Below are 25,119 nucleotides of genomic sequence, written 5' to 3' on the forward strand. Positions count from 1 at the left end.
TTTAATGCCTTTCTGGGGGTGGGTGATGAGTGGAAAGCTTTTGTCATCCTTTTTCTATTTCCTTATCCCTCCTTCCTGCCTTGTCCCCCTCCCTCCTTAGTTTCAAGAGAGGCTAATCAGTATAGTTTTTAAGCAGAGCAGATTGTTTCCCTGAATAAAATAGAGTTCTGTTAATTAAGGATGAAGGGGAGAATGGATGTTGGATGGGCCACTAAGTGTCTCTGCTGCAGATGGCTTCCATGGCTCAGAAGCCCAGCTCGGTGGATGTCCTCCAGCTCCAAAAGCTGGCAAAAGCTCAAAGCCCCATTGCTTGTATTTTGTCTGTGCTTTGAGCTTCTTTCCAGTCTCCATGTGCAGGCGTCATCCTAGAACCATTACCTTGGTTCTCTCTCCATGTACCATGGGCTGGCTCAAGCCAGAGGAGCTAGATATTTTTCCGGGCTTGTCCTTGGTTTCAGTTATTGGCCTGGAAGTCATACCTTTTCCTAGGAAACTCTTAGTGAAACTCACCAACTGTCCTTGAGCATGGTAGAATTGTTATTTTGATGGCTCCCCATAAATCACGTTCCTGGTACTCACACCCTTGTGTAGTGTCTTCCCATATTGGCTCTGGTCTAGGCCATATGACATGCTGTGGCAATGGGACATCAGCAAATGTCATGCCAAAGGGTTGATGAGCACTTGTGCACTGAGGCTTGTCTTCTTGGAACGCTGCACGCCACTATTTAAGAAATGCAGGCTACCCTGTTGGAGAAGCTGCATGGATGAGAACTGAGATATTCCAGCCGACTGCCCCGGCTATTGTCCAGACATGTGAGTGAGGCTCTCTTGGACCTTCTTGCTCCAGATAAACTGCCAGATGAGCAGATATTTTAATCCCTTTTTGATAGGCAGTGAGACAGCTCACTGTAGCCATGTGAGCTCTCTTAGAGGAGACACTAGAAGAACTGCCCATCTGAAGTTACCTGCAGAATCCTAAGTAAATAAATGGTTGCTGTTTTAAGATACTAAGTTTTGGGGTGGGTTTCTATGCAGAAATAGAAAACTGAGACATCCTGGATATTGTTCATAGAAGTTATGGCTTGGGTAAGTGTTATGTGTTGGTCATACCCCTACCTGCAAAGTTGCAGTTTTAGCGAGCACTTGTTTACTTGTTTTTGGACATTAAGTGAGTACTTGGTTTTGGACACTATGCATCAATTTCTTCTATTTTTGGCACAATATTGAGATTTTACTTAGGGAAATCAATTATTCCATGTATCACATGCAATTCCTTTGGCCACAGTGTTTGGACCAGAAGAGGTGGGTGACCTAATTCAGGACAATTAAAGATCAGATCCAAAACTTATGTTCAAACTCTCGCTTCATCCAGAAGACAGACTCTGGAGTTAGGAAAGATCTCAGGAAACTGGTTCAGCTTTTCTCTTTGGGAATGAAGACACACCTGAAAGGCGTTAGAAACATGTTGAATTTGTACTGAAGGAATCCTCCTTGTAGAGCTGGTGAGAATGTAAGCTGATGGTGCCATTTTGCAGAGTAATCTGGCTGTACTAAGTAAAATAAAACGCATATACCTTTGAGCTAGAAACATGTATCCCAGGAAAATGCTCACGTAAGTCTAAAAGGGGACACCGATGAAGAGCTTCATCAGAGCAGTTTCTAGTAACAGGGAATTAGCATAGGTGTCAAAAGCGAGGAGAAGGAATAAGTAAAACGTGGTAGCATGTTATGCAGCATGCAAAAGTAATGATGTAGATTTTACACTTACTATTGTTAAGATCTGTCCGTGCTATTCTCTGCAAAAATAAGAAATAGCACAATACAATTTCTATGTTGGAATAATACATGAATGCACAAGAAACACTCTTTTTCAGGAAAACAGATCTATTTACAGCATATATTAAACACATTAAGAAGAATCCTATGGAATGAAAGGAATGTGAACAGAGTGATGAAGGGGCAAAGTAAAATAAGACAAGAACCTTGCAGATTGCAAATAAGAGTGTGCCAAGAATTGAGGATGTGGCTAATTAAAAATTTTTACCTGAGGTTAAAAAAGAACCCGAAGTGATTCACTAGTACGTGAATGATTTGCAAATGGAGAAAATGTGTACACTTATATATACTTAGACATGAGAAATTACCCAAGAAGAAAGGCATTTCCATGTCATAACTCAAGACAACCAAGAGCCTGCCAAACAACAGGATTCAGGTTAAAATAGCTCTTACTATTTCTCCCAGGAAGTTAATTCATAAAGGAAAAATAATGAAAAGGCTGGCAAGAGAATATTTTTGTAGGATAGATGAGGAACAAAGAAGAATATTTAAAGTGAAAGGAGTTACCAACAACGCGATAGGAACAATGTCAGCTTGATGAAATAAACTTCTCCACTAATGTGAGGGCAGAATTTGATGTTACAATATGATTACCAAAAATATGAGAGGGCAAATGTCAAGAATTTTCCTGATGTTTTTCTTATGGCATTCTATTCTATTTTAGTCTCATGCATCAGTTATCCAAGATGTAATACCAACTGGAATGTACTTGCTGGAAAGAAATACAAAATTATATCTCACAACATTGCACATCATGGTAATAGAAAATTTCCTCATTACCTTAAATTTCTGCTCCTAGCATAATAAAAGAGAACTCACTGATTCTTTTTTAGGATATTACATTTTTCTAATTAGCAAGGAAATAATAAAGAATTAAGTATGGATTGGGGGTGGTGGCTCATGCCAGTAATCCTAGCACTTTGGAAGGCCAAGGTGGGATGATCAGTTGAGCCCAGAAGTTTGAGACCCACCTGGGCCACATAGTGAGACCCCTGTCTCTACAAAAAAATAAAAAAATTAGCCAGGCATGGTGGCATGTGCCTGTAGTCACATCTACTCAGGAGGCTGAGACAGGAGAATCCCTTGATCCTGGGAGGTTGAGGCTGCAGTGAGTGGTGACTGCCACTGCACTCCAGCCTGGGCAATAGAGTGAGACCCTGTCTCAAAAAAATAAAAAGGGATCTTTGATCTCTTATATTGTTTGTATAATCAGAAATCTAACATGATCGTATCGGAATTTTCTGAAAATTATGATTTTAGAAATATATACAAATAAATTTGTATATAAATGAGCTAATTTCACTTTGAACTATCTCTTTTTTCCTTTTATTATTTCATTCTTTCTCTTCTAAACTGTTTCTTTAACTTCTTTAAATTCTTATAAATTCTGTAATCTTTGCATTCTTTGGATTTATCATTGGTAAAATAAAATTTTAAGTGATCACATATTGTTCTTCAGGGAGGGAATGCAGGATTGAAGAAAAAATCCCAGGCCTTATGGAGTTTATATTTTAATAGCTTAATGCTGACTAATTTAGAGTAGAAAATGTTCAATATTGTGATGTAATAGGATCAGAAAAATGATTTTTATATGGTGTTTTTGAAATTTGATAAATTTTTGTCCTGATAATGTTACTTTTGAACATAGCATATTTGCCTGCTGTAACACGATTGGCTATCACACAGATTTAAATATAACTTGGGCCAAATCACATCCTCAAACAAAAGGAATGAATGTCTGATTCAAAAGGTTCAAGCCATAGAGCACCATAGTCCTTGACATACTGTAGATATTTCAAAAGTTTCTTGAGTTTAATAAGAGCATTAAGCCCTGGGCTGGACATTTTTATAAGCTGAGTGTTGAGTACATTAGTAAGTTCTACTCTTCTCTCATTATTTATAACACCCATGATCCAAAAGTTACATACACTCCCCTCAATGTAATCCTCTTTGTGCCTTCATACAATCTGCTTCTGGCTCTCCTTCATCCTCAAAGTCCTGCCCCTTGCATAGCCACTTTTATTTTCACCCTTTCTTTTCTTGTTGCCTCTGATGGCTTCCTGTCTTCTCTTGCTCCTTCTAGTTCTCTCCAGCTGGAGGCAGCCTGAGTTTCTGGAGGATACTGAAAGCTGTTAAGGGCACTTGTCGGGTAGCAAACATGAGTCCCGCTCTCTTTGTCCCATTATGTAAGAGAAAGAATATTGAACAAGTGCTGGTCTCAAGCTTACTTGGAAATATCTGAAGTTGAGATACCAGGGCCAATATCAAGGTGACTACAAAAGGGGTTCCCCCAGGGAAGCCACTGTTAACAAGCAAACATTATACAGTAAGGTCTGTTGTGATCAGGCAGTAGATAATTCCAAACAAATTATAACATAACAATATTGTCTAGAGTTTTAGATTCATTTGTTCATTCCATAAACATTTATTGAACACTTACTTGGTGTAAAACTTTTTACCAGGCATTGAAGGGAATGTAATAAAAAGAGCTGCTATTTATTAACTTTCTACTGTATACTAAGCACTTTGCATCTGCTTTTTCTCAACCTTATTGCTACAACACCAGGATGATATCTGCATTTTATTCATTTATTTTTATTATTTGTCTAATTTTTAATTTTTGTAGGTACAGAGTAGGTATACATGTTTATGGGGCATGTGAAATATTTTGATACAAGCATACAATGTGTAATAATCACATCAAGGTGAACTGGATATACATCACCTCAAGCATTTATCTCTTTGTTTTATTACACACAATCCAATTATACTTGTTTAGTTATTTTAAAATGTACAACAAATTATTGTTGACTGTAGCCACCCTGTGGTGCTGTAAAATACTAGATCTTATTCATTTTATCTAAGTATATTTTTTACCCCATTAACCATCCCTATGTTCTCCCTCCCCGCACCGTCCTTCCCAGTCTCTGGTAATCGTCATTCTATTCTCTATCTCCATGAGTTCAATTATTTTAATTTTCAGCTCCAACAAATAAGCGAGAATATATGAAGTTTGTCTTTCCGTGCCTGGCTTAGTTCGTTTAACATAATGGGTTCCAGTTCCATTCATGTTGTTGCAAATGACAGGATCTCATTCTTTATTATGGCTGAATAGTAATCCACTGTGCATATAAACTACATTTTCTTTATCCATTAGTCTGTTGATGGACACTTGGATTACTTCTAAATCTTCACTGTTGTGAATAGTGTTGCAATAAACATGGGAATAAAGATATCTCTTCAATGTACTGATTTCCTTTCTTTTGGGTATATACCCAACAGAGGGGTTGCTGGATTGTATGGTAGCTCTATTTTTAGTTTTCTTTTCTTTTTCTTTTTTTTTTTTTTTTTTTTGAGATGCAGTCTTGCTCTGTCACCCAGGCTGGAGTGCAGTGGCACAATATCGGCACACTGCAAGCTCTGCCTCCTGGGTTCAAGCCATTCTACTGCCTCAGCCTCCCGAGTAGCTGGGACTACAGGCGCCTGCCACCATGCCAGGCTAATTTTTTGTACTTTTAGTAGAGACAGGGTTTCACGGTGTTAGCCAGGACGGTCTGGATCTCCTGACCTCGTGATCTGTCTGCCTTGGCCTCCCAAAGTGCTGGGATTACAGGCCTGAGCCACCGCGCCTGGACCTCTATTTTTAGTTTTTGAGGAACCTCCAACCTGTTCTCTGTAGTGGTTACTCTAGTTTACATTCCCACCAACAGTGTACAAGAGTTCCCTTTTCTTCACTTACTCACCAGCATTTGTTATTGCCTGGCTTTTGAATAAAAGTCATTTTAACTGGGGTGAGATGATATCTCATTGTAGTTTTGATTTGCATGTCTCTGGTGATCAATGATGTTGAGCACTTTCTCACATACTTTTTTGCCATTCGTATGCCTTCTTTTGAGAAATGTCTATTCAGAGCCTCTGCCCATTTTTAAATCACATTAGATATTTTCCTATAGATTTGTTTGAGCTCCTTATATATTATAATTATTAATCCCTTGTCGGATGGATAGTTTGAAAATCTTTTCTCCCATTTTATGGGCTGCCTTCACTTTGTTGGTTGTTTCCTTGGCTGTGTAGAAGCTTTTCAACTTGATGTGATCCAATTTGTTCATTTTTTGCTTTGGTTGCTTGTGCTTGTGGGGTATTACTCAAGAAATCTTTGCCCATACCAATGTCCTGGATAGTTTCCTGTGTTTTCTTATAGTAGTTTCATAGTTTGAGGTCTTAGATTTGATTTTTGTATATAATGAGAGATAGGGTTTTAGTTTCATTATTCTGCATATGGATATCCAGTTTTCCCAGCACCGTTTATTGAAAAGGCTGTCCTTTCCCTAATGGATGTTCTTGACCCCTTTTTCAAAAATAAGTTCACTGTAGAGGTATGGATTTGTTTCTGGGTTCTCTATTCTGTTACATTGGTCTCTGTGTCTGTTTTTATGCTAGTACCCTGCTGTTTTGGTTACTATAGCTTTGCAGTATAACTTAAAGTCAGGTAATGGGATTCTTCCAATTTTTTTTTTCTTTTTGCTTAGGATAGCTTTGGCTATTCTGAGTCTTTTGTGGTTCCATATAAATTTTAGAATTGTTTTTCCTAGTTCTGTGAAGAATGTCATTGGTATTTTGATAGAGATTACATTGAATATGTAGATTGTTTTTGATAGTATGGACATTTAAGAATATTGATTATTCCAATCCATGAACATGGAATATCTTTCCATTTTGTTGTGTCATCTTCAATTTCTTTCATCAGTGTTTTATAGTTTTCGTTGAAGAGATCTTTCACTTCTTTGGTTAATTCCTAGGTATTTTATTTTATTTTTAGCTGTTGAAAGTGGGATTACTCTCTTGATTTCTTAAGATTATTCACTGTCGGCATATAGAAATGCTACTGATTTTTATATGTTGATTTTGTATCTTGTAACTTTACTGAATTTATCAGCTACAATACCTTTTGTAGAGTCTTTACATTTTTCCAAATATAAGACCATATCATCTACAAACAAGAATAATTTGACTTCTTCCATTCCAGTTTGGATGCCCTTTATTTCTTTCTCTTGTCTGATTGCTCTGGCTAAGACTTCCAGTACTATGTTGAATAACAGTGGTGACAGTGGGCATCCTTGTCATGTTCCATATCTTAGAGGAAAGGCTTTCAGTTTTTCCCTATTCAGCTGATACTAGCTGTGGGTTTGTCATATATGGTTTTTATTGTGTTGACATATGTTCCTTCTATACTCAGATTTTTGAGGGCTTTTTAAATTGTGAAGGGATGTTGAATTATATTCAATGCTTTTTCAGCATCAATTGAAGTGATCATACGGTTTTTGTCCTTCATTCTGTTGATGTGATGTATTACATTGATTGATTTGCATATGTTGAACCATACTTGCTTCCCTGGAATAAATCCTACTTGGTCACAATAAACGATCCTTTTAATGTGTTATTGAATTTGGTTTGCTATTCTTATATTGAGGATTTTTGCACCAATGTTCATCAGAGATATTGGCCTGTAGTTTTCTTTCCTTTTTTTTTTTGATACGTCTTTTTCTGGTTTTGGTGTCAGAGGTAACGTTGGCTGCATAGAGTGAGTTTGGATGTATTTTTTCCTTCTCCATTTTTCAGAGTAGTTTGAGTAGAATTGGTATTAGTTCTTCTTTAAATGTTTGGTAAAATCCAGCAGTGAAACCATTTGGTTCTGGGCTTTTCTCTGCTGAGAGACTTTTTATTATGGCTTCAATCTTGTTACTTGTTATTTGTCTGTTCAGGTTTTGGATTTCTTCATGGTTCAATCTTGGTAGATTGTATGTGTCTACGAATGTATCCATTTCTTCTGGGTTTTCCAATTTATTGGCATATGGCTGCTTATAGTAGCCTCTAATGATCCTTTGAATTTCTGTGGTCTCGATTGTAATGTCTCCTTTTTCATCTCTGATTTTATTTATTCAGGTATTCTCTTTTTTTTTAGTCTTGTTAAAGGTTTGTCGATTTTCTTTATCTTTTCAAAACACCAACTTTTCATTTTGTTCATCTTTTGTATTGTTTTCTTTGTTTCTGTTTCATTTATTTCTGCTCTGATCTTTATTATTTCTTTTCTTCTACAAATTTTGGGTTTGATTTGCTCTTCCTTTTCTAGTTCTTTAAGATAAGTCATTAGGTTGTTTAACTGAAGTTTTTCTACTTTTTTTGATGTAGGTGCTTATAGCTATAGACTTTCCTCTTAGTACTGCTTTCACTGTATCCCATGGGTTTTGGTATGTTGTGTTCCATTATCCTTTGTTTCAAGAGATTTTAAAATTTCCTTCTTAATTTCATTAACCCACAGGTCATTAAGGGGCATATTGTTCAATTTTCATATGTTTATATAGTTTTCAAATTCCCCTTATTTTTGATTTCAAATTTTATTCCATTGTGGTCAGAGAAGATACTTGATATAATTTCATTTTTTTTTTGAATTTTGAAAGACTTGCTTTGTGGCTTAACATATGGTCTTTCCTTGAGAATGATTCATGTGCTGAGGAGAAGAATGAATATTCTGCAGCCATTGGATGAAATGTTCTGTAAATATCTATTAGGTCCATTTGGTCTATAGTGCAGGTTAAGTTCAATGTTTCTTTGTCAATATTCTCTCTGGAAGATTTGTCAAAGGCTGAAAGTGGGATGTTGAAGTCTCCGCCTATTATTGTATTGGGATCCGTCTCTCTCTTTAGCTCTAATAATCTTTGCTTTATACATCTGGGTTCTCCAGAGTTGGGTGAATATATTTGCAATTGTTATATCCTCTTGCTGACTTGACCCCTTTATCATTATATAATGACCTTGTTTGTCTCTTTGTATAGTTTTTATCTTAAAATCTATTTTGTCTAAGTATAGCTACTCTTGCCCTTTTTTGGTTTCTATTTGCATGGAATATCTTTTCCATCCCTTTATTTTCAGTCTATGTGTGTCTTTGTAGGCAAAGTGTGCTTCTTGTACACAACAGATGGTTGGATCTTGTCTTTTTAAATCCATTCAGCCAGTTTATGTCTTTTGATTGGAGAGTTTAGTCCATTTATATTCAATGTTATTATTGATAAGTTAGGACTTAACTCCTGCAAGTTTGTTATTAGTTTTCTGGTTATTTTGTGGTCTTCTCTTCTTTCATTCTTTCTTGTCTTCCTTTTAGTGAGGGTGATTTTTTCCAATGGTATGTTTTAATTTCTTGCTTTTTATTTTTTGTGTATGTGTTGTATGTTTTTTATTTGAGGTTACTATGATGCTTACAAATAATATAACCCACTTATTTTAGACTGATGGCAACTTAACACTGATTGCATAAACAAACTAACAAACAGGCAAAAGCAAACAAACAAAAATGCTGCACTTCATTTTTGTATTTTTTTATTATTTTATTTAACTTTAAGTTCTGGGATACAAGTGCAGAATGTATAGGTTTGTTACATAGGTATACGTGTGTCATGGTGGTTTGCTGCACCTATCAAATTAATCCATCATCTAGGTTTTAAGCCCCACATGCATTAGCTATTTGTCCTAATGCTCTCCCTCCACTCATCCCCTAACCCCCTGACTGGCCCCAGTGTGTGCTGTTCCCCTCGCTGTGTCCATGTGTTCTTATTGTTTAACTCCCACTTATGATTGAGAACATGCGGTGTTTGCAAAAACTCTGCACTTTAACTTCATCCTCTTGCTTTTTAACTTTTTGTCATTTGTATTTATATTTTCTTGAATTGTGTATGTCTTGAAAAGTTGTTGTAGTTATTATTTTTGATTAGTTTATGTTGTTGTCATTCTACTCAAGATATGAGTAGTTTACACACCACATTACAATGTTATAATATTCTGTGCTTTTCTGTGTACCTACTATTACACAGTAATAGTGAGTTTTGTACCTTCAGATGGTTTCTTATTGCTCATTAATGTCCTTTTCTTTCAGATTGAATCACTCCCTTGAGCATTTCTTATAGGACAGGTCTGGTATTGATGAAATCCTTAGCTTTTGTACTTCTGGGAAAATCTTTAATTTTCTTTCATGTTTGAAGAATATTTTCACCAGATATACTATTCTAGTTTAAAAGTTTTTTGCTTCAGCACTTTAAATATGTTGTGCCAATCTCTCCTGGCCTGTAAGGTTTCTACTGAGAAGTTTGCTGCCAGATATATTGGAGCTCAGTTGTATGTTCTTTGTTTCTTTTTCTCTTGCTGCTTTTAGGATCCTTTCTTTATCCTTGACCATTGGGAGTTTCATAATTAAATGTCTCAAGTTCTTTCTTGGGTTAAATCTGCTTGGTGTTCTATAACCTTCTTATACTTGAATATTGATATCTCTTTCTAGGTTTGGAAAGTTCTCTGTTATTATCCCTTTGAATAAACTTTCTGCCGCATCACTCTCTCTACCTCCTCTTTAAGGCCAGTAACTCTTGCATTTGCCCCTCTAAGGCTATTTTCTAGATTTGGTAGATGTTCTTCATTGTTTTTTAAAATTCTTTTTTCTTTTTTTCATTATACTTTGAGTTCTAGGGTACATGTGCACAATGTGCAGGTTTGTTTCATAGGTATACATGTGCCATGTTGGTTTGCTGCACCCATCAACTCATCATTTACATTAGGTATTTCTCCTAATGCTATCCCTCCCCCAGCCCCCCACCCCCTGACAGGCCCCGGTGTGTGACGTTCCTTGCCCTGTGTATATGTGTTCTCATTGTTCAATTCCCACTTATGAGTGAGAACATGTGGTGTTTGGTTTCTGTCCTTGTGATAGTTTGCTGAGAATGATGGTTTCCAGCTTCATCCACGTCCCTGCCAAGGATGTGAACTCATTCTTTTTTATGACTGCATAGTATTCCATGGTGTATATGTGCCACATTTTCATAATCCAGTCTATCACTGATGGACATTTGGGTTTGTTTCAAGTCTTTGCTATTGTGAATAGTGCCACAATAAACGTATGTGTGCATGTGTCTATAGTAGCATGATTTATAATCCTTTGAGTATATACCCAGTAATGGGATGGCTGGGTCAAATGGTATTTCTAGTTCCAGATCCTTGAGGAATTGCCACACTGTCTTCCACAATGGTTGAACTAGTTTACACTCCCACCAACAGTGTAAAAGTGTTCCTATTTCTCCACATCCTCTCCAGCATCTGTTGTTTCCTGACTTTTTAATGATCGCCATTCTAACTGGCATGAGATGGTATCTCACTGTGGTTTTGATTTGCATTTCTCTGATGACCAGTGATGATGAGCATTTTTTCAAGTGTCTGCTGGCTGGTTTTTATTATTATTATTTTTTCTTTTGTTTCCTCTGACTATGTATTTTCAAATATACTGTCCTCATGTTCACTAATTTTTTCTTCTGCATGATCACTTCTGCTGCTAAGAGGATCTGATGCATTCTTCAGTAGGTCAATTGCATTTTCAACTCCAGAATTTCTCCTTGATTCTTTTAAATTATTTCAATCTCTTTGTTGAATTTATCTTATAGGACTGTGAATTCCTTCCCTGTGTTATCTTGGATTTCATTGAGCTTCCTCAAGATAGCTATTTTGAATTCTCTGTCTGAACGATCACATATCTTTATGTCTTCCCAGGATTGATCCTTGTTGCCTTATTTAGTTCATTGGTGAGGTCATGTTTTCCTAGGTGATCTTGATGCTTGTGGGTGTTTGTCAGTGTCTGGGCATTGAAGAGTTAGATATCTATTGTAGTCTTTGCAGTCTGGGCTTGTTTATACACATCCTTCTTGGGAAGGCTTTCCAGGTATTCAAAGTGACTTGGGTATTGTAATCTAAGTTTTTGGTCACTGCATCTGTGTCTGCATTAGGGGGCATCCCAAGCTCAGTCATGCTTTTGCTTTTGCAGACTTATATAGGTACTGCCTTGGTGGTCTTGGATGAGACATGAAAGAGTACTCTGGATTACCAGGCAGAGACTCTTCTTCTCTTCCATTTATTTTCTGCCAAACAAATGGAGTCTCTCTCTCTCTCTGTGCTGAGCTGCCTGAAGCTAGGGAGGGCTGACGTAAGCACCTCTGTGGTGGCCACCACCACTGGGACTGTGCTGGGTCAGACCTGAAGCCAGCATAGCAGTGGGTATTGACCAATGTCTGTAGTAACCACTGCCTTGCTACCAGTTAGGTTCGCTCAAGGCCCTAGGGCTCTACAATTAGCAGGGGGGAAAGCCAGCTACGCTTGTGTTCTTCTCTTCAGGATGCTGAGTTCATCCTGTCCCTGGGTGGGTTCAGAGATGCCATCCAGGAGCCAGGGCCTAAAGTTGGAAACCTTAGGATCTACCCGGTGCTCTAGTCTACTATGGCTGAGCTCGTACCCAAGTCACATGACAAATTCTGTGCCACTATTCCCTTCCCTTTCCATAAGCAAAGGAATCTCTCTCTGTGGTCATCACCACTTCAGGATTATGATGAATACTTCCTGGCTACTGCTGATGTTCACTCATGGCCCAAGGACTCTTCGGTTAGCTTGTCATAAATGCTGCCAGGCCTGGGAGTCTCCCTTCAGGGCACTGGGCTCCCCTCTGGCCCAGGGAATGTCCATAAATGCCATCCAATGGCATCTTGGGGTCTCCATATCCAAGAGCCAAGGCCTGTAACTGGGGACCCCAAAAGCCCATTTAGCGTTCTATGCCACTGTGGCTGAGCTGGTACTTAAGCTTTCAGACAAAGTCCCCTTTACTATTCCCTTTCCTTTTCTCAAGCAGAAGGAGTCTCTCCCAGTAGCCACCATGGCTGGGAATGTGCTGGGTCACGCCTAAAGCCAGCATAGCCTTGGGTTTCACCAAAGGCCCACAGCAAATACTTCCTGGCTATTACTGCTGACTATTCAGGGCCCAAAGGCTCTTTAGTCTGCAGGTGATGAATCCTGCCAGGACTGGGTCCTTCCCTTCAAGGCAGCAGGTTCCCTCTTTGCCTAGAATATTTCTAGAAATGTCATCTGGGAGCTAGGGCCTGGAATGGGGGCCTTAGGACTCCTTTTGGTGGCCTATCCTACTGTGGCTGAGCTGGTAGCCAAATTGCAAGACAGTCCTCTTTTCTCTTCCATTTCTTCTCCTCAAGTGGAAGGAGGGAGTCTCTTGTGGAGCTGCAAGCTGCACTGCCTGGGGTTGGGAGAGGGCGGGGTGCAAGCACTGCCTTGGCCATCCTGGCTGGTGTCTCACTAGGTCATGTGTCCCCCACATCCACTGGCTCCATGCCTAGCACAGCACCAGGACTTGCCCACAAATTGCAGTCCCTGTGGCCTAGACTGCCTTTCAAGTTTATTTAGAACTCAAAGCACTTTAGCCCACTGTGGCAAGGCTTGTTGTATCTCAGGTTCCAACCACTAGGATGGATGATTCCCCTTTGGTAAGGGCTAGTGTAAATGCTCCCTCCATGGGCACTGGCTGAGTTCTGCCCAGTATTTCTTTCTGCTGTTAAAGGGCAGCACTGAGTCCCAGTGCAAAGTCCCACAGTCATTGCACTCTCTCTCAAGTGCACAGATTCTTTCTCCACACCACGTGGCTGCTGCTGGGGGATGGGGGAAGGTTGGCATTGGCAATTCAAGGCTGTCTTTCCTACCCTTTTTAATGCCCCTTTCAGTGATATGAAATGAAAACCAGGTACTGTGATTTATCATCTGGTTTTTGGTTCTCATGAAGTGTTGTTTTGGTTCTTTGTGTGTGTGTGTGTGTGTGTGTGTGTATAGTTGTTCAATTTGGTGTTCCTGTGGGGAGGACAACTGGTGGGGGCTTCTATTTAGCCAGCTTGCTCTGTCTTCCAATTGATATCTCTATTTTAGAAATGAGAAAATTGAGAAGTGAAGGTTAAACAGGTTAAGTGATAATGCGCAGACATTTTGATGAGGCTTCTAAATGCATGATCTTAACACAGCATACCACCCTAGAGACTGGATCCCAACCCAGACATATTTTCCTGCAAATGGAAATACAATTTGGTGTGATCACAAGTCTGAGCAATGTTATGGAAATTGAGATGGGAGAGGTGATCATTTCTGAGGCCATTACAAGAGAGTAAGATCCAATGGCTCTGCAACATGTGCTGGCATTTGCTCATGGCCCAGTGTCCATTTCCTGCACTCCCCAGCCAGTGCAGGAAAGTTTTCTAAAATTTGATTTTATATATTTGTGTGCTTTCTCAAATCCTTTTTGGAATAAGGCAACGTACAACTAAATAAATCCATTAAACATAGTCAGTATTGGTATGCATGAAGTTGAAGTACATATAAGCGGTCTTCAAAAAGTTTGTGGAATATGTGTATTATGAAAAAAACTATGCATAGATTTCAAAATTATTTTTTAACAAACGTATGCTAACTTTTTATCACATGTCTCAATAGGATTCAATTTGAGGCACTATCAGAGTAAAATGAATTCTGCTGAAATTGAAGCAAGGAGAAACATGAAATTTACAGTGAAACTTGGATTGAAAAATGGTGAAGTAATTGATGCTTTACAAAAAGCTTGTGGGGACAATGCCTTAGGGAAATCAGAAGTTTACAAATAGATAACTTATTTTGAGAAGGGACAAGATGATGTTGATAATGAAGCCCACAGTGGCAGACCATCCACATCAAGTTTTGAGAAAAAACAAACCAGCCAACCAACCTTGTTCATGCCTGTATTAGTCCATTCTCACACTGCTATAAAGAAATACCTGAGATTGGGTAATTTATAAAGAAAAGAGGTTTAATTGGCTCACAGTTCTACAGGCTGTACAGGAAGCAAGATGATGGCCATCTGCTCAGCTTCTGGGGAGACCTCAGGAAACTTACAATCATGGCAGAAGGCAAAGGGGAGGTAGGCATGTCTTACATGGCTAGAGCAGGAGGAAGAGCGACGGGGAGGGGGAGATGCTACACACTTTTAAACAACTAGATTTTATGAGAACTCTATCACCATGACAGCACCAAGGGGGATGGTGTTAAACCATGAGAAACTGCCCCCATGACCCAATCACCTCCCACCAGGCCCCTTTTCAAATATTGGAGATTACAATTCAACATGAGATTTGGTCGGGGACACAGATTCAAACCATATCAATGAGGAAGACCAGTGATTAACAGCAGAAACAATAATCAACACCATATATATCTCAATTGGTTCAGCTTACACATTTCCAATGGAAAAATTAAAGTTCAGCAAATATTCTAGTCAATGGGTGCCAAAACTGTTGCAGCCAGATTAGCTGAAGACAAAAGCAGAACTTTCAATGGAAATTTTAAACAAGTGAAATATCCCAAAGCATTTATTTGGAGAATTGTCCCTGCCAAATCTCATGCTGAATTGTAATCCCCAATGTCAGTGGCGGGGCCTGGTGGGAGATGTTTGGGTCATGGGGGAGTATCCCTCATGACTTGGTGCTGTCCTTGGCAATAGTGAGTGAATTCTCATGAGATCTGGTTGTTTAAGTGTGTGGCACCTCCCTGCCAACCCTGCACTCTCTCTCAGCATGGGAGGTGCCTGCTCACCCTTCGCCTTCTGCCATTCTTACAAGCTTGCTGAGGCCCTCGTCGGAAGCCGAGCAGATTCTGGTGCCATGCTTCTTGTACATCCTGCAGAACCATGAGCTAATTAAATATCTTTTCTTTATAAATTACCCAGTCTCAGTCATTTCCTTATGTCAATGCAAGAATGGCCTAATACACAGGGGATGAAACACTGCTTTACCAACACGATCCTGAAGACAAACACAATCAAAGCAGTGGCTACCAAGAGGTGGAAGTGATCAAGAGCCAAGGTGATGGCAACGGTTTCTTGGAATGCTTAAGGCGTTTTGCTTGTTGACTTTCTGGAGGATCAAAGAATGATAATTTTTGTTTATTATGAGAGTGTTTTGATAAAGTTAGCCAAAACTTTGCCTAGAAATGTCTGGGAAATCTTCGCTAGAGACTTCTTCCCCACCACGACAATATTCTTGCTCATTTCTCTCATCAAACAAAGGTGATTTTGTGAGAGTTTTGATGGGAAATCATTAGGTATCTACCTTATAGTCCTGATTTGGCTCCTTCTGACTTCTCTTTGTTTCCTGATCTTAAATAAATTTGTAAAGGGCACTCATTGCCTTTTTTTTTTCATTTAATAAAGATTGCATTGACATGGTTAAGTTTCCAGGACCCTTGGTTTTTTAGGGATAAACTACATGGCTGGGATCACCACTCAAAAGAGTGTCTTGAACTTGATGAATCTTATGTTAAGAAATAAAGTTCATATTTTAAATTTTTATCTTTTAATTCCATTTTACATGAACTTTTTGAAGTCCCCATTCACACTCGTTTTTGTGAATATAATAATCTACATAAAGTAACTTGTCTATAAATCAATGATATGAGAATTCTTCATATAGCTTGCAAATCTTATGCCAGTATTCAGGTTAAATCACAGACTAGCTATACATTTTTCAGAAGTCTTTCTAATGTCACTTTGCCTCAGAACATCTTCAAAGAAGTGAAAAAAGATTGTAGTTGATGGGAATCTAAGAGGATTATAATAAAGAAACAACTCTGTGTTTTCAAAAGAACCCCTTAAGGTCACATTTAGCTGCAGCTTCTGGTGAGATTGAATTATAAATTTAATTAGAAAAATATAAAATTACTATTATTTATAGTGCTGGCAAATTAAAATAACAGATTTGTATAATAGAAGAAAAAGGGTAAGTTAATAAAGTCCCTGCTAAGGAAAGTGAAAACCTAGAGGCAAAGTTTTAATTTAATTTTCTGGCATCCATTGATTTTTTTTCCTAACTTCTTGAATAGTTCCCTCTAAAACAGCAACTATACGTAAAGAATGAAATCTCAACACTGATTACATTACAGAAATGTTCTTGAATTATTTGTAATGTTCTTTCATCTTTTCTACCTCTAGGGGGAGTGTGTTTTCAACAATTCTGGCCTCAGAAGGTATTTTATTGTGGGCCACAGGCTTCACAGGGGTATTCTCGAATACAACTTTAGGGCTGGCTCAACAAGGGAGAAAAGGCCCTTTGAAAATCTGGGTGGGTTCTTACTTTAGAGGTTGCAGCCAGGATGCCAAGGGAGAAGAGTTGCAGAGACTGTTAAGGTTGGTGGAGAAAACTTACTTCTGATAGAATTTCTAATACACTTCAAAGAATCACATGTTAGCTTCCCTATATTAATGCTGCCTTTCCTGGTAGTGAGAAATAACATACAGACAGTAATTTCATTTCATACAGCTGGAAAATAAACTCTTGAATACTTTATAGAAAACTTGCCACCTTGTTGTAGTAGCTTAAAAAAAAAAAACAAACCCAAAACAACAAAACATGGTTTGTGGATATTAAGTAAAACATTTCTAAACCTCATAAAAAGTCTATTAGTTTCTGAAATATCCTGTTTAGAGCTAACATTGTCTTTCTTTCAAATGGCGAATTTTCTTTCATTTTGCAGCATTTTCCCATAACTTTCCTTTGGTTTCATTCAACAACTGAAGCCAGAAAGGAAGCACCTAGTAAAAAGGTTACCACTCTTTTGAATGTTAAAAAAATACTTACTTTTCCCCATTTCAGTGTTTTACAGAATTGAAAGAAATAATATTTAAAAATTGAGTCAAATAAATAAGTTACTTCTATTTTTTCCTTTTTTTTTCTTTTGGTTCATTTTTGTGATTAAAGTGCTGCAAAAATTCTATTATAAAATGTTATTTTTGGGTTTATTGTGCTCTATTAGCCTCAAAACTTAGCTATATATATAAAAATTTGATATAAAGAATGTTATTACTTAGAGTAGAAATTAACTTTGTTCCTAACACTTTTACATGATGTAACTGGTGATCCTTGGTTTATTTTGAATCCAATCCCATTTAAAAATATTCTCAGGGGATGAAGAGGTATTTAAGTATATCACTTATTCCTGTTTGGGCCTTAATTCATCTAGAGAGTAAGGGGTGTCAGGCTGGGTGACTTAAGTCTTCTGGCCTGAAGATTTAGAACTACATATTTACACAAACTTTCAGTTGGTTGCAAAAATTCTAACTTGATGGAAAGTAAACAAACCCATAACATTGAAATCCATACACTTACATTACTTGGTGGGTCTTCCTATAATCTTGTGACTCTTTTCATTTGAAAAGGTTTTTTAAAAATCCTAATTGTTGCTCATTGGAATTCTTAAGGGGTGTTTTGAGCCTCAGCAAAAGCATAACACTGGCTTTTTTTTTTTTTTAATTCTTTCTGCTGCTTGGTTTGGGGTCTCTTCCCTTCGGCAGCTTGGTCTTGTTGGTGCTCTTAAGTGTGACAAACTGCAAGTCGAGAGTTCATGTCCAAAAGCTACGGAGAGGCTACGGGCACTCACCCTTACTGAAGCGCACTGCCTTGCTGTTGAACTGCAGGAGAGGCTGGGTAGCATATGGGATGGGACAGGCGTTCACACCGGTGCCACTGAAACCCCAGACTCTCCGCATAAACCCACACCACACACAGCAGAATCATATCGTCATTAGCTGGTGTTCCGCAGACATAGGGCATACCGCAGAGTAATAGGAAACACTGGTTCCTACCACTGTGGCCAGTGGTAGGACTGGGTCTCCGAGGCAGGACCTTTCTTGGAGTCTCGGAACCCCAGCGCAGTGCCTGGCAACCAGTTTTGAAATCCATTAAGACCCTTGGAATTCATGATTTAGTCCTTGTTTTGTTGTTGTTCTTTTTTTTTTTTTTAATCTGTGCTGCCATAAACGCCTGCCCTTCTGCAAATTCAGGAAAGATTTAATTGCTGTGGAGCACTAAATCTCAATTTCCAGTGTGTGTGGATTACCCTGTTTGTGGAATTAAATTTTATGTAGATGTCTCTTTTGCTCCTGGTTAGTGGCTCTAATTAAATAAATGGAAATTCTCGCAGAAATTAGAAGCTCCTACTTAACAGTGAAGATTTCGGGATCACAGTGCATAATTTGAAATATAAATGATCCAGAAGCGGAAACATTACCCATAATCACATTGACGGTTCCAGAAAGAGCGATAAGGAGAGTGCTGTTAAGGGAGGCGAACGCTGACGCCAGAAGTTGCCATATCCCCAGAAACCCCAGTTTGCCTTTTCACCGTCGCAAGTGAGAACCAGAGCGCGTTAAGGCCTCGGAGTAAAAAACGCAGCGTCTGGGACTGCGGCACCGGGATTGAGTCGGGTGCAAGTTTCTGCCGAAAGAGGGCGTCGGTCTGAGACTAAAAGAAATTTGTGGACACGGACGCCCAGTCAAATGAAAGACCATTTTAACACATTTTCAATGTATTTAAATGTGCGGGACTTAATTGTCAGAATTCTCCCGCCCAGTGTAGCTCGTTCACATTGCAAATGACTTGGCTGCAGTAGGCACAGAAGGTCCAGCTCCATTTTGACCCGCCGCGCGGCGGACCGCGATGCTCCTCTGGTCAGGGACTTCTCCAGAGCCGCTTCCCTCCGGTCTCCACCGCTGCTGTGGCTGTGGCCAGGGGTAGGACTGGGTCTCCGAGGCAGGACCTTTCTTGGAGTCGCGGAACCCCAGCACAGTGCCTCGAGCGCTCCAGAGGAGGAGCGGTTGGATCTTTCAGCGCTCAGGTTGGAGGGGAGCGTGTGTCGTACCCGGGGGACCTACCGGGAACGTTTTGGGAACGACAGTCCCTTTATTTAGGTACCTGGTTTAGCAAACAAAGCCCCGAGAACGCTTTGGGGATGCTTTCCAAGCTTTGTGACACCTCCAGAAGTTGAACCGTTCCCTCGCCTTTGGGAGCAACAAGTTTCACTTTCCTGTTGTCAGTGCGCTGACAGAGGGTCCGTGAGCTGGGACACTGTGACCCCGGCAGCGCTGCGATTCCAGCGCAAACCTGCGTGGCCCAGCGGGAGGGGGCTGGCGCGGGGCTGAGGAAGGCGGGGTTTAGGTGACTCCCGGGCCAGCCGGGCACACCAGGTCCACGATGGAGCCATCTGCACTGGGACCTTGGTCCTTGTTCCCTGACCTTGCGCCGAGGGACCAGGAAGGTCAGGCAGGTGCTCGCCCCGCGTCGGTGCGTCAGGAGGGAATGTGGCCAGAACGAGAAAGGTGAGAGCAAGCGGCACCTAAGGATTTTTGCACCGAAACCACAATTTCTAGAACCATCCCTTTCCCCCAGTCCTGTTTTTTTTGCAAGGTGTGTGTGTGTGTGTGTATGTGTGTGTGTGTGTATATGTGTGTGTGTGTGTGTGTGTCTGTGTGTGTATGTGTGCGTGCGCGCGCGCATTTCTCTACTTTAAAGCACGTTTCCTTTTTTAAAGCCAGGAGCTGGAGAGCGTGGCAAGGGAAAGGCGGGGATCGCAGAGGCACGCGGCGTGGTGGGGGCTCTTGCCGGTGCAGACGTGGGCGATTTCAGCTTTGAGGAAAAGGCAGAGGGCCGGCGGGGAGTGGTGGTTAGGGACAGGGGCGCGATGGGTAGTGAAGGGGTGCAGGGAGGAGCCCTGATGTAAGAATGTTAATGAGAGACTCCCCCAGCCCAGCCCCCACGTCTCCCCACCCCCACCCACCCCACCCGCTGGAAATACAAGCCCGGCCTCGGCGCGCCATGTGTGGTAACACGCTCAGCCGCTGCCACGCTATTTAAACGCCGGCTATGGATCCAGGAACCGGCGCGAATCAATGAGATCAAATGCGAGGGAGATGCACCGTCAATTACAAACACTTGGACAAGTCTAACTTTTTTTTTCTTCTACAAAAACGCTTTCAAAAGCAACTTTAGCAACGCCCAAATAAGAAGCCACCTCTAAGCAAAATAGTATATGTATAAACGGAGGGCGAATATATACAAGTGTATATATATGTATATTACAGACGCACAGGTTTACACCCGGTGAACTTTTTCTTTTTTTTTCTTTCTTTCTTTTTTTTTTTTTTTTTTAAGAAAAACTAGTGACATTGCAGAGAAGGACGCTTCCTCTCTATCTTTTGGCGCATTAGTGAAGGGGGAACTCTGTTTTGTTAAAGCGCCCAAGGGGGCGCAGGGACCTTGGAGAGAAGAGTGGGGAGGAAAGAGGAAGGGTGGGTGGGGGGCAGAGGGCAAGTCGGCAGCGGCGAGGGCAAGCGCTTTCTTGCGGCACGATGCCGTCTCTGCTGGTGCTCACTTTCTCCCCGTGCGTACTACTCGGCTGGGCGTTGCTGGCCGGCGGTGGCGTTGGTGGCGGCGGCGGTGGCGCGGGCATAGGCGGTAGACGCCAGGAGAGAGAGGCGCTGCCGCCGCAGAAGATCGAGGTGCTGGTGTTACTGCCCCAGGATGACTCGTACTTGTTTTCACTCACCCGGGTGCGGCCGGCCATCGAGTATGCTCTGCGCAGCGTGGAGGGCAACGGGACGGGGAGGCGGCTTCTGCCGCCGGGCACTCGCTTCCAGGTGGCTTACGAAGACTCGGACTGTGGGAACCGTGCGCTCTTCAGCTTGGTGGACCGCGTGGCGGCGGCGCGGGGCGCCAAGCCGGACCTTATCCTGGGGCCAGTGTGCGAGTATGCAGCAGCGCCAGTGGCCCGGCTTGCATCGCACTGGGACCTGCCCATGCTGTCGGCTGGGGCGCTGGCCGCCGGCTTCCAGCACAAGGACTCTGAGTACTCGCACCTCACGCGCGTGGCGCCCGCCTACGCCAAGATGGGCGAGATGATGCTCGCTCTGTTCCGCCACCACCACTGGAGCCGCGCTGCACTGGTCTACAGCGACGACAAACTGGAGCGGAACTGCTACTTCACCCTCGAAGGGGTCCACGAGGTCTTCCAGGAGGAGGGTTTGCACACGTCCATCTACAGTTTCGACGAGACCAAAGACTTGGATCTGGAAGACATCGTGCGCAATATCCAGGCCAGTGAGAGAGGTGAGCAGGGGCGCGTCCCGGGCCCCGGGCCCTAACCCAACCGCTCTCCGCGGCTCTCCCTGCACACCCGTCCACTCTGCAGACCCCACTCCCTCCCTGCGGCGCTGAGGTCGGGTGCGCTCGGGCACTCGTTCAGGTATGCGCTGTGTGGCTGCGACAACCTTTGACGACCGCCCATCGCGGTCGAGGGGTGTACGTAGAGGGTCCCAGGGAGGTGAAGGGGTTGGAGGGGAGGGCGTCTGAACCCGCAGCTCCTGCGTGCCCAGGTCCAACAGGTGCTGTCAAACACTTGGATGTTTTTTCTTCCCAGTTTCCACTTTGCCAGCGCCCGGCTGGTGATTAGGGGGCGCACTCCCAGTGCCTGGCTCCATCCAGGGTCTGAAGCATCCGAGGCGGAAAGAACCTGTTCCCCAGTCCTTTGCCAGCGTGCGCCCCCACTTAGTGAGGAAGCGTCAGCGGACGCCTCGCAGCCAGGCGTCGCCACTTGGCTCGCCCGCTCTTGGGGTTTCTCTGACTGTTGTTTCCACAGACCCCAGGTTTCTTTTAAAGGCTTGTTGAATCACTCTTCTCATTCCTTTCATTTCCCTTCCAGCCCGTTATAAACGAGCTTCTGTGGTTTCCACCAAAAATGGCCCTGTGTGTCTGAATTCTGGCGACACTCACTTCTCCCGGCGTGTTCTGCAACGCAGTCTCTAATGCGCCCAGAGCTAAGCTTTGCGGGAGTGCCTTTTGAAGAAACGGGCGCTGAACCTTCTTTCCACCTGTCCCCCAAGTTTTCTCCATGGGTCTTTGGGTGTTGGAATAAAACCCAAACTGGACAAAGAGCTCGAGGCTGAGGATGGTGGCTATGGCTGCGGGGAGCGGGTGGACGCGGACGTGTAATCGCCAGTGTGGCCCATTTTACTGTACGGTAGAATCTGAGGGAAGGCGGGCTGAGATGCCAGCATAGCGCCGATCCCTCCTCCTTCGGGGATTAGGAGCACTGCGATGAGGGAATCCCGTCTCTGCTCCCCCTCGGCGCTCACGCGCCTGGGATGTGAGTGGTGCAATCCCGGCAAAGCTCCCCGAGACCCCAGCGCGGATGAGACCGAAAGGGAGCAGAGTTGAGCCAGGCGCCGGGCTAGTCCACAACTTGGCATGGCCAGGCACCTGGGCGCTGGTCGTAGGGGACAGCGCAACCTGAGGCCGAGGGAGAACAGGTGAGAGTGGACAGAGAAGCCATCGATAATGGCGCTGCAGTCACCGCCTTATCATCTTGGCCACCTCGGACTCACCCTTTAGAGCAAAGAGGCGAGAGGTGTTTGACAGTGGGAATGCATGGCCACATTTTGAGCTCTCGAACTCCAGGCTGTCTGTGCCGAATCCCTACCAGTCAAGCAGGCGGGGCGCAGGCTTTGCCGATTATGAAAAAGGGCACGTGTGTCCAACGGCTGCGGACTTGCCACGCCTGCCACACCTCGGCAAGGAACCCACATCTACACTCCCAAGTCCCAGTCGCCGGGTTACTGCAGCCTCCAGGCGGGTGTCTGTGCCCCGGGCTGCTATGGCTCCCGGAACCTGCTTCTCCAGTTCTAGGCTTTCGAGGGCTAGGCGCTAGAAGTCAGAGATTCCCAAGGCGGGCTGGGGCTGGGGGTGTGTCCCCCTACGGGCGAGAGGGCGAGATCCGCGGTTTGCTGACTCGTCCGTAATGCGACTATCCTGTAGATCCCAATGTCAGCGGCTGCCCCGGCGCACGTGGCCTGGGATACAAAACCAAGGGCATGTGTGAGACCGGAGGAGGGCAGATCGCGGCCCCGGGGCCCCTCAGCCTCACAGTGGCGGCTGAGGCTTGGGGCTGGGCAGACAGCAGTGCCCTGGTAGGCCTGGGGACTGGTGCGCCCCGGGCTTCTGAGGACTAGGGCTGCAGTCGGCTGCTAGGAATTATTTTTAATTCCAAAAGCCTCATAGACGTTCCGAAGTCTGTTTGCTTTTTTTTTTTTTTTTTTCCAAGTTTGCATCGAGGGGTGAAAGTTTGCTTAACTGACTTGTATATTTTACAAGTGATAAGGTTAGGATTTTACAATTCTTACTCTAAAAAGTATTTCCAACAGTGACCTGGCAGATATTTAGAAATATGAAACAGAACAGTTTCTCCTCTAATCGTCCTCCAATCGCCTCTAATCGCCCTTCCACCCCGAAATTCCTTACACTCAAGAGAGAAAGTTGCTTGATAACAAAGTTCTCTTAGGGGACCTTTTACAAACACGTTGAAGGAACCCAGTTACTTTACCGTAAGCAGTTAATGTATTAAATAGGGCTTCGGTACATGATTGCCGTTAAGTTTCTGGCTCAGTCACCGGCTGGGGGATCTTGGACTGCTATGAAACCTCTGTACCTCGAGCTCCTTAGGTAAAGTGGGGGTAGTCAGAGCACCCACGTCTTTGGGAAACCGGGAGGGTTAGAGGAGCTAACCCAGGAATGCCTGGGAGCAGTGCCAGAAGAATAAGAAGTACTCAATAAATGTGCTGTTTCATTGTAGTTATTATTTTATATATGATGGTAATAATCTTTACCCCAAGGGTGAGGCCATGCCATGGGAAAGAACCCTGGGCTGAGATGCAGATGCCTCTAGATTCGGCTGGCCTCCTTATGTGAGTTTTCTTCTCTGTGAAACAATGTGTGGGGCGAGAATCAGGCCTCTTGAAACTGATATTCTCACCCAAGTGTGAAAATGCAACTGACAGTATTTTTGCTTTTGAAAATTCCCTATTAAGCATTATGAATTAAAGTAGAGAGAGTTCCTCCCTCTTTTGGTGAGAACATTGGTATTACTTTCTTTTTGGACTTAAGTTTCTCTTTAAAACCAAATCACAAATGTTTGAACAAGTAAAAAACTGACCGTGCCAGCGTCTCAAATAATAATGAGACTAAAATTTCACATGGCATACTGTAGAAAGAAAAACTAAGGGGCATCAATTATTCCTTCATTTTAAGGATTTACCATCTAAGTCAATAATGTAAAATCTTTTTTTTTCCTGTCATGTCTTTCGCTAATGCCACTAAAATAAACAGACCTGAGCATATATTATTTTTAAAAACAATTATCTTTATTTAAAATAGATTCACTTACACAGCCAGCTACTGCCCTCAATATTCCACACACTTAACAATAAATTTGGTTTTAAAAAGACAGGCTTAGAAATAATTTTTTCAAGCAATAAAAGCCAGTAGTTGTTTTGTGGATGCACTTTATATGATGCAGAACTAGAAGTATGCTAACGCAAATGTTTTTATGTGAAGAAGTGTAGTTTTATCCTTTTAGTTATTAGTATGTCATTAATCTGGGCATGCATAATGACTGTATAACATTATACAGTCGGTAGAGACAGAGATAACAGTATTTAATCAATACAAGAGTCATTTATTTTTAGAATTAGTCTGGGGTAAATGACCGAGTGGTCAATCGGCAGCATTTTTAAGGAAAGAACCC

At 42.2% G+C, this 25,119-nt stretch overlaps 1 protein-coding gene across 3 annotated transcripts in view; it reads left to right on the forward strand.

Annotated features, from left to right (window-relative positions):
- Positions 1–757: 757 nt before the first annotated feature.
- The window catches only part of NPR3 (natriuretic peptide receptor 3), a 105,358-nt gene continuing 80,996 nt past the window's right edge, over positions 758–25,119 (forward strand). For 2 of the 3 annotated variants that reach the window (XM_012501602.2, XM_003274922.4), the window contains exon 1: positions 20,424–21,650. In XM_012501602.2, coding sequence (XP_012357056.1) covers positions 20,894–21,650 — 757 coding nt within the window. In that variant the 5' untranslated portion in view covers positions 20,424–20,893. Of the gene's footprint in view, positions 814–20,423; positions 21,651–25,119 lie in introns of those variants that run through there. The other variant, XM_030813954.1, reaches the window with a different exon arrangement.

Source organism: Nomascus leucogenys, chromosome 6 (genome assembly GCF_006542625.1).
Source record: "Nomascus leucogenys isolate Asia chromosome 6, Asia_NLE_v1, whole genome shotgun sequence".
NCBI classification, from domain to species: domain Eukaryota; kingdom Metazoa; phylum Chordata; class Mammalia; order Primates; family Hylobatidae; genus Nomascus; species Nomascus leucogenys.